This window comes from Humulus lupulus, chromosome 8 (assembly GCF_963169125.1).
Source record: "Humulus lupulus chromosome 8, drHumLupu1.1, whole genome shotgun sequence".
Taxonomy (NCBI): Eukaryota; Viridiplantae; Streptophyta; class Magnoliopsida; order Rosales; family Cannabaceae; genus Humulus; species Humulus lupulus.
In genome coordinates, this window is record NC_084800.1 from 87066433 (window position 1) to 87076506 (window position 10074).

At 32.0% G+C, this 10074-nt stretch overlaps 1 protein-coding gene and 1 non-coding gene across 2 annotated transcripts; both read right to left on the reverse strand.

The window, feature by feature from the left end:
* Positions 1-1809: 1809 nt before the first annotated feature.
* On the reverse strand, positions 1810-3868 carry LOC133798040 (F-box protein At5g07670-like). The gene is made up of 2 exons (XM_062236212.1): positions 2451-3868; positions 1810-2327 (listed from the first exon to the last, which is right to left on the reverse strand). The coding sequence occupies exons 1-2, from the start codon at positions 3728-3730 to the stop codon at positions 2015-2017; spliced, it is 1593 nt and encodes a 530-aa protein (XP_062092196.1). The 5' UTR covers positions 3731-3868; the 3' UTR covers positions 1810-2014.
* Positions 3869-9736: 5868 nt separating this feature from the next.
* LOC133798803 (small nucleolar RNA R71) lies at positions 9737-9843 on the reverse strand. The gene has a single exon (XR_009876021.1). It is a non-coding gene; the product is annotated as a small nucleolar RNA R71 (small nucleolar RNA).
* Between the last annotated feature and the right edge of the window lie 231 nt (positions 9844-10074).

Consider the following 10074-nt stretch of genomic DNA (forward strand, 5'->3'; position numbering starts at 1 on the left):
ACAGAAATTTGTAGTTTTAACGATTTTTTATTTTTTTAATGTTAACTTTAATGGAATATTCTTATATTTAACAGAATATTCTTATATTTAACGGTAGTTTGTAAACACTCAAACTTAAATAAAATAAAATAAATAATTAAAAAAATTAAACTAAGATATTTTTGAGATATTTTACAATGATAACTATTTAAAAATAATAAATAATTAAACAAATTAAAATATGATATTTTTAAGATATTTTACAATGATAAATTTTTAAAAATAATAAAATCATATCTTTTATAACTTAAATAAAATTTTATTAAACTTAAACTCACTTATTATAATAATATCATATTAAATATATAATATAATATGTTCTGAATTAGCAACAAATTATTTTTAAAAAAAACTAGTAAGAAACTTAAATTTAAAATTCACTTATAATATTTAATATTACATTAAACATATAATATATAATCTTATGTTATTACTCTCAAATTTAAAAATTATAACAAATATAAATTTAAACAAAAATAAATAAATTATTTAATTAAAATAAAATATTTATTTTAAAATTTATATGACATTAATATAAATTTAATAAAATAATTAATAAATTCTATAAATAAAATAATAAAATTGTACAATATAAATATAAATATATATATATATATATTAAGAAATGAGATTCAAACTGGGAACTTTTTTTTGCGAGGAGAGGTGCAATACCCTAGCTCAGGTCTATGACCCCATTTATTGAGTACAACCTTTAATTGTCTTCTAAATTTTCGATACTTTTGAGTCAGAAGACTAAAAGAAATTAATTTTCTTAGAAAAAACTTTTTGAGAAATATAAAAATCTTGAATAATCAATTATTGTTATCCAAATCTTTATATAGCTCAAGAATTAATAAAATTGAATTCACCATATATCTCGTTTGAACTAGAATTTAAATTGACGATGCTATGTTTTATATAGTTAAATTTTTATATGTATTATGTATTATAAGTAATAATCTCAATTTAGGTAAGATATAAAGAGGAATAATTTCTACGCAAATTATAATTTTCTTAAGTCCCGCTTTTACATAATAATAATAATATACATTATGTTTTTTAAGTTAAAATAAAATATTTATCTAAAATTATTTTAGACGATAATTTATTATGTAGAGTTGTATTAAATCTTTGAGTTTGTAAGAAGCTAATATAAAGTCAACATAAATATAAGCAATAACTTGCTAACACAAATATTTTTCTGTTGAAATCAAAATAATTTTAGCTGCGTATATATTATAATTTCTTTACGGTAATAAAATTAGGTTTTAATGTACTTACAAAACTGACTGATATTGCTCTGCGACTGCAAGTGAAAAAAAATAGCACTCTTTCAACAAATATAATAACCTGAAAATATTAATTAATGTTATCCAAATTTTATATAGCTCGATAATTGATGGAGAATTGAATTCACCATATACACCTTGAACTAAAATCTATTTAAATTGACAACGCTAAACATTGAAGTGCACCATATGGTTTGGGTTTGGGGGAGTAGAGTTAGAAGAGATTTAGATTAAGGAATTTAGGTTAAGATTACTCTCAAATAAAGCTAAAAAATTATGACCTACTTGGAAACACAAATCTTCAAGCCATTAAAAATAAATTTACCAAACATAAGTTAAATTTGATATTCTCATTCCCACCAAACCAAACCCGATACCAAACTCCCCCTATCTACAAAACTAACATAATATTTTGCTCTGCAACTGCAAGTCTACTAAGTTTACGGTCACATTTGTACATTGTAGACACTAATGTTACTCATAAGAAAAATTAACAAGAGTTAAGTAGAACGAATGTCATACAATTAGATTACATGAAGAAGATAATGAAGAATGATCGTCCTCTGTCAAAATCATCCTAAATGGACAACAACAACATAATCATAAACTCTTGCTTTAAGTCTTCATGACAAGACCCCTTAAGCACCGTCCACTTGAATTATTCTTGTATGCGCAGCAGATCAAGATCAAAGGTGTAACAGGCTTTGATCGAAATGTAGCAACTTATGGTCCAATATCCTCTTGAGAAATTTACCACCTCTCTTCCCTATGTTAGTTCCAACAACACTTGATGCAAGAAGAGATTTGGTGTCAGGTCTCCATTTCAACTCTTTAAGGATGGAGAATAAGCTAGACAATGCAGGAGAGATTTCCCCATCCTTGAGGCTTTTGCACCCTACTACTTTGAGACTCTCAATCTCCTTCCATGAAAGGATCACTGACTCCAAACAATTTGTTGTTAGCAATGAGCACCCTTCTAAGGACAGAAAAGTCACCCTCCTGTAATAACAAAAGCACCTCATATTAAATATAGAAATATCTCAGTATGACTATATCAGTTTCATACACCAAATGATCATCCAAGTAACTTGTTTAGACTCTAACAAGTTTAGAAACCTTTACCTGCAAAGACTTGCCAAACTGAACACATCATTCTCCAATCCCCAACAGTCCTGGAAAACAATCTCCCTAACAGCCCCGCATAAGGTAAACAAAGCTTTCACTGTCTTCTTGTCCCTTAGCTGACACTTGTGCAAGTGTAAACGCTCCAGAGCTGGACATATGCCCAAATACTCATCTGGTTCAGGACTAGAATCAATCTTTTTACAAGACACAAACTTCAGAGTCTTCAAATTCTCACAATACGAAAGAGCAGCCAACCACCCAGCTTCCATCCTATGATCACAAATACTCAATTCCTCCAGCATTTGACAACATTGCCCAATTGCTTTGATCCCATCAAAGCTTCCCTCGCAGCCATTGAGCTCAAGCTTAACTAGTCTCTTACACCCTTGAGCCAAAATTGTCAACCCAAGATCAGAGACCGTTGAACTATAAAACCCGTTAACATTGCCTACCAACTTCAGTACCTGCAAATTCTCACATGCTGCTATACCACGCAAGACGTTGTCGTTGCACTTGTGCAATTCCAGATCTTGCAAAGTAGCGCATTCTTCGGCTAAACTCAACAGACCCAGTTCAGTAGCACCAACCAGTGCTACTTTGCGAAGATTTGGGCAACCATTGGCTAGTTCTTGAAGCCCTCTATCAATAACCTCCGGTGGAAGCAAGTGGGCCTGGAAAGCTTGAGCCTCCGGCGAAAAACGACAACCGATATGAACCGAAAACATTTTGTGGTTCAACAAAATTTCCGAATTCCGGGTCGAAATCAGAGACCCAGAAAGCAAATCAACATGGGTCAGATTCGGGAACCTAAGTGTTAGCCTACCCGACTGAAGAAAGCCCCAGTCGAGAAGCTTGAGAGACCGTACCAGTCGATCTTGGAGGCTGAGCCATCTTTTGCAGACGAGTGAGTTGGCGTTACGCTGTGACAGGGGAAGCTTGGCGAGGATTGTGAGGAGGATTTCGTCGGAGAAGAGGAGGGTCCGGTCGAGTTCAGAGAAAATGGGGGTTTGGGTTTTGGTTTTGGGGTTTTTGGGGGAAGAGAGGGAGTGGAGTTTCATGGCGGAGACTACATGTTTGAGTGGATTGGAGTTCTTGAGCCAGAGGTCTGACCATCTTGGTGGCCTCTTTCTGAAAGGCGAGGAGGGAGTGTTTGGTTTCTCTTTCTCCGCCGTATACGACATCGTTTCAGGCAGTGACGCCGTTTCTTCATCTTCTTCTTCGGCAGCAGCTACGACTCTGCAACCCATTTTCCAAGAGTTTCTTCTTCTCTGCATCATCACATGGTGATGGTGATAATGATGGTTTTTTCTTCTTCTTCTTCTCTCTGGCTAAGAAGATACAGTGAGTTTGTGGCTTAACGGCACTTGAATATGAGTTCTGAGATTTCGAACATATTCCAATCATTAAAGAAGCCGTTGAGTCGCTTTTTGTTTTCTTCAAAGCATTTTTGAATTCGGACTTCTTTTTCAGCCGTTAGAGAAGCCATAACCCATAATTTATTTTTCTTTCTTTAATTTATAATTAATTTCAATTGTGTCTCTAAATTATACCATTGTCTCACTTTCACCCTTATAATTTTTTTTTGGTCGGAAATAGAATTGGGGGAAGCATTTCTTCCCACTAGCAAAACTCATTGTTTAGCAAAAAAATATATTTGGCTAATCCATGCGCATCCATGTTAAAATTGCAACCAACATGGATAGAAATACCTTCGGAGAATTAGACAATAAATGTCTGATTGGTATAGTATCTGAATCTTATTTTATCATTGTAAAAACTTAAAAATAGTGGGATCTACAAGAATAACTGATTTGTAATACGGATTTGAAAATAAAATTAAATCAGTATTCTAATTTTGTGTTCTAAAATCAAAAACAAGAAAATCACGTTTTCTATAATTCTAAATAATTATATCCTAAAATCTTACAAATCTATCACTTTATTATATTTTCAGATTTCCTACCAATGACATATTCAGTTTTTTAAAACTCAAAAATAATTTTAGATACTGAATCAAACACATTTTTAAAACATGTTTTTTTTACTATAAATTCATATTTTTATTTCAGAAATACATTTTTTTTAAATGTAGTTTTCCAATCGCGAACTAATCACGCCCCAAAGTTTTTATGTCAGAACAAATTATTCCTAGTTCATTTTGGTAAGTCGAATTATTGATCAACACCATTACAAGAGATAGAGAGTCAAAATAAACTACATCAAAATAAAGTCCTAAGCCTTGAGCCCAGATAAGTGCCACTAGTACCGTCATAGCTTCTGCTTGAAAAGCTGATAAAACTCATGCATGACAACACAAAAGAGTATAAGATATAATATCTAAATGAGGAAAAAAAAGAAATGGAAAAGGATTTAAGGAAGGTCACTGTAAAATTCTTTATTGGCATTTTTGACAATAATGACAAAATTAATTAAAAGGGTATTTTCGAAATTAGTAGTTTCCTCTTTTGTAATATTTTGTGGTGAATTTCGAAAATGGGTAGTTTCTTGTTTTGTTGAAATATGTCTTTCTATATTCATATTTTTATTTATGTGTTAATAAAATAAATATATATATTTTCCTATAAAAGAATATCTTTTTCTTGAATTGGAAATGATTAGTATTTATTTTTATTTATTTAATTGGTTACCCAGAAATCGTGTACAGCTTGCAATCATAAATGATATATTGTTTCCTTATTTATTTAAGGAAACTGGGTTGAAAAACTGTCCAGGTTCAATGAATCTGTTTGAACGGATTGCCAGTCTGTTTGAACAGATTCTGACTTTCCTGTTTTGGAAGATTTTCCATTTATTGGCTGTTTGATTTCTGATTTGTTTTCCACGACCTAAAGGGATTCTAAAATGTATATAATCATCCTTAGGTCATTGGTTTTTTATTATCTCTCTTGGTGTATTATTTTCCAAATATTTTTCAAGTTTTAGAGAGATTTTTTATTATGTGAAGAACTTGAGTCCAACAAGTTCTTAGTGGTTTATTACAGTGTACTTCTGTATTGTTTTCTTTGTGTTAATTGTGCAGGTTGAACACACTTGGACATTGGTCATCAAGCTTCGGGAGAAGTCTTGTTCGTGAGTCACTTTTCGGGAGGAAAAGTGCAAGTGTTATGATTTGAAGGGAGTTCAAGATCTTAGCACTTCAGAAATTTGATTAGGAGTTTAGATTACAACAGTTGCGACAAATTCAAGAGGGAGTCTTTATTTGTATAAGTCAATTTGGTTTTGTAATCGTTTAGATATTCTTCTAATAAATTTCATTCTCTAGGCGTGGCCTCGTGGACTAGTAGCAATCTGCAAAGATTGCTGATACCACGTAAAAATTCGTGTGTTCTTTACTTTATGTTCGTTTTTATCTTCTGGTCACAAACTGTTTAAACATATCTGGTTTCTGTTCAAACAGTCTTTGTATCTGTTTAAACATTTCTGTAACAGTTCAACAATTAATTATTTAATTTGAATAATTAAGTTGGTAATCATAAAAAACGGAATTTCAGTCACCATCAAGACACAACAACCCTCTAAATTTAATTTACTTAAAGAAAAATATTATTTTGGCTATTTAAGTTTTAAGTCCATTATTAACTTTAATGTTAAAAATAATTGAAGAAAAAACGGCAAAAGTATCAAATGTTTAACAAAATTTGTGGTTTAGTATCTATTTTTTTTTTCACAGTAAAAGTACTTAATGTCAAGTTCTGTTTGTTTTTGTTGGTACCCACTCTAACATAATAGAATAAGTGTACATGTGGCATAATGTGATTAGTCCACCTCGTAATTTTTATAAAAAATTATTTAAATTGATTTAAAATAAAAAATAATAATTATATACATTTTAATTAATAAAATATATAAATTAATATAAAAATTAGTTTTAAATAACTAAAATTAGTTTTATTTTATTTTTAAAAACCTAAAAACTAAAATAAATGCCCATATTTTTAAGAACATCAATAATGTTATGCTCAGATTTATCATTTTTCATAAATTTAGTGATTTAAACTTAGACATCTTTCAAATCATGATTTTATTCTGAGAAGCAATATCAAATCATCATTACAACATCAAAAGCACATATCTAACTTATAAAATCAATCTGAACATCTCTCTATATATATGGCAACCCAAAACATATGTGTATATTTAGTATTTAACCAAAATATATTATCTTCTTCAAATAAAATAATCTGATTATTTGAGAGTACGCAGATTTCTACAACAATAAAATTTTAATAATTTTCTCCAATCCCATATATTTCTTGTCACACCACCCTATTGTCACAACCTAGAACATTTCTGCATAAACTATCCCATTGTTGAAGCTTTCCTCCGACAAACAACCCCATTGTCGAAGACCCATCGCACCTAGACACAGACCCTTCGTCGATTCCCTTCGACCTTGTCAAACCACCACTGGATCTGAAACCACAACGACAACATTAAGTCTGACAACCACTTACAGTGAAGCCGAGCGAAACTACAGCCAGATCTCCGACCCCAACCTCGATCTCCATCAGCCACCTATAGGCAAAGTCCAGGACCTCATTCGTCCGCCTACTTTCAACGAACTCTCAGCAACCCAAGTGTTGATGCCGTTTTTCGTCAACTTAGAAAAGAAGAGAATTAAACTAAAATACCAGAGGAAACAAATATTATACATACGATTTTTTACGTGGTTCAACAGTTAAAATCTGCCTAGTCCACGAGTCTGTGCTATTAACTTCTTGGAACTCTCTGATAGCCTTCTGGAAGCAATTGTACAGAGTTTTTCCCAGTATCAGTCTCTTAATCCATACAAATGAATCATCCCACTCTATTTATAGTGTTTTTCCAAATATCTTCCCACAGAATTCGGGTTGATATAATACAAATCAATTAAAATAAATGTCATTAAATGCATTAGATACTACGTACGCGGTTATATCCCATGATATTTGAGATTTAATAACAGATTACATCAGATCCCTTAAACATAGGGATAGTTATGGATTTTATAAGTTTAACCTATAGTTTAGAAATATTAATTTTATCATAAGGTTTAATTATTGAAGATGGTCCTAGAAATATTATTTATTATAACCTAAGGTTTAGATAGAATAATTAAGAACGTGACATTTGTCACATGTATGTTTATTAAGGATTTAAGGATTTTAGATGAATAAAATAATAAAGGATAAACCTAGGAAGTCTAGAACCTTCCCTCAGATGTTAGGATCTCGTATTACTCAGTCAAAGTGGTTTAAACAACTTCAAGTGTGTTGAAAATGTGCAAAAATGAGGTTTAGTATATCAGCGTAAGCCGATATATCGTAGCTATAAGGGTCGATATATCACCTATGCTCATACAGAAAACACGTTGACTTCGCATGAACGAAACCACGAAGCCTCGGGAAAATGGGGCATGCGATATATCGCCTATAAGGGGTGATATATCAGCTCCATCAGCCATTTTTGAAAATCTGTGGAATCCAAAGCTAAAAACAGCCCTCAACAACTTGGACTTGCTCTTGAATGATTTTGACTGAGTTCTGGGCATTTGTTGAGCGAAAAATCTCATTTTATTCATTTTAATGGGAATTAGTTTCACTCATTGAACTCTATAAATAGGACCCTTCACTCAGCCATTTGCATCATCTTTCAAACACTTCTCAGAGCCTCCAAGCTGCTAATTTTGTTCTAGAGAGAAACACTAGGATTTTGGGGTTAAAAGCTTTCAAACCTAAGCTTTTCTAAACACTTGGGAAGTAAGCTAGAGTGTTATTTTGGTATTGAGGTATAGATCGAAGCTCTAAGCTATCTAAGGTACTCTTAAACCTCAGGTTTAGTCCATTGCTATTTCTTTTATTCTTTCCTTTTACTTCAAATCATAACTCGTTATAATGGCTTTTGGTTAGGTGCTTGATTTCTTGAAACTTAAGGTTTTTTTTTTGGTAAGTTCTTATCTTGATGGTTTAGATCTCCTTTTCATCTTATTCTCTTTAGGAAACTTATGGTTTTACTGTTTGGTTTTAGGAGTTGACAATCCCGCACTTGTCTCCAATACCCCAATTTTTTGTAAGGAAAATAAGTTAGATTTTATGTGCTATGTGTTTGTATGTATGTTTTTTTTATGTCTTTGGTCACTTGGGAAATATGGTTGCTTAGATAGCAATCCCGATATTTTGATGTATTTTAGTCTCTTGGGAAATATAGTTGTTTAGATAGCAAATCCTGAGATTTTTATCATTATCATAGACTATAGTTGTGTTTAAACCTACCTCTAAATAGTAGCAAGAGGACTATAGTGTTTTCTATCACATACTACGGTAATGAGTTAATGGTCATTAATATTATAGTCCATTTTTATGTTTTATGTTTTATGTTTTATGTCTTATGTCTTATGTCTTATGTCTTATGTCTTATGTCTTATGTTATATGTTATACTTTAGTAGTTTTTCCTTACTGGGTATTAGACTCATTCCTTTTTATTTATATTGTGCAGATAAATGAACATGGAAGGCGGGACGGATCCTAGGTGGTTTTGGCATGTGTATTGGGTGAGGACTAAAGGAATGGGTCGATGGGATCGATCAAGGATGACGTTGACATTTGAGTCTTTTTATTATGTATTTATGATTTCCGCATTTAGCATTTGAACATTTAAAAATAAAGGTTTAATTTTCCTTATGACTTTATGTAATAACAATGGGATCCCATATTTTTGGATTTTCTATAATAAAGTTTTATTATTTTATGTATGTATCTAAATGATAGTAGTTATTGTCTTAGTAGTTTTAAAGGTTCGAGGTCTTTAAGTTAGTCGGGTCTTTACAATGAATGAGTGTGTTTTAAGATTTTTGAATATGAACTAAATTTTAGAGTAGCTAAGACCTTTGTTTGAACCCTATTATGTAAGACTTGGAACTTTATTTTTAATCTATGGGATTTGATGCTTTTCACTCAATTGTTTATATTGATCAACTTTAGTAAGAAATTGAGTTAATTAAGTGATTAATGGACTTAGTACTACTACAAAAACAGGCTTTTATGACACTTTTTTAGGGCACTCACCTAGATGCGAGCCCTAAAAACAGCTCCTGGACTTTTTAGGACACTCATTGAGGTCCTTAAAGAATTTCTTTTATGACACGCGGTGCGAGCCCTAAAAACTGATGTGTGTCATAAAAGTTTGAATTTTTTTTAACAAAAGTTCCTGGACTTTTTAGGACACTCATTGAGAGTCCTTAAAGAAGTTCTTGATGAAATACTTCCCTCCCACTAAAAATGCCAAACTTTGAAATGAGATTACCTCTTTTCATCAACAAGATGAGGAATCTCTTTATGAAGCATGGGAGCGATTCAAAGAAATATTAAGGAGATGCCATCACCATGGTATACCACATTGCATCCAAATGAAGACTTTCTACAATGGTCTCAGTGCTCATACGAGGATGGTAGTAGATGCATCAGCTAATGGAGCACTTTTGGCCAAGTCTTATAATGAGGCCTGTGAGATCTTAGAAAGAATAGCCGACAACAACTACCAACGGCCCACAAATGGAACTTCTTCGGGCAATAAAAAGGTAGCGGGTGTTCATGAGTTGGATGCTATCACCTCATTGGCAGC

What these genes read in the sequence shown, in the direction of transcription:
- LOC133798040 (XM_062236212.1), bottom strand. Translation starts at nt 3,730, where the DNA reads ATGATGCAGAGAAGAAGAAACTCTTGGAAAATGGGTTGCAGAGTCGTA. An exon ending in AGTTTGGCAAGTCTTTGCAG is followed by an intron (nt 2,328 to 2,450) that starts GTAAAGGTTTCT and finishes TTGTTATTACAG; the next exon opens with GAGGGTGACTTTTCTGTCCT.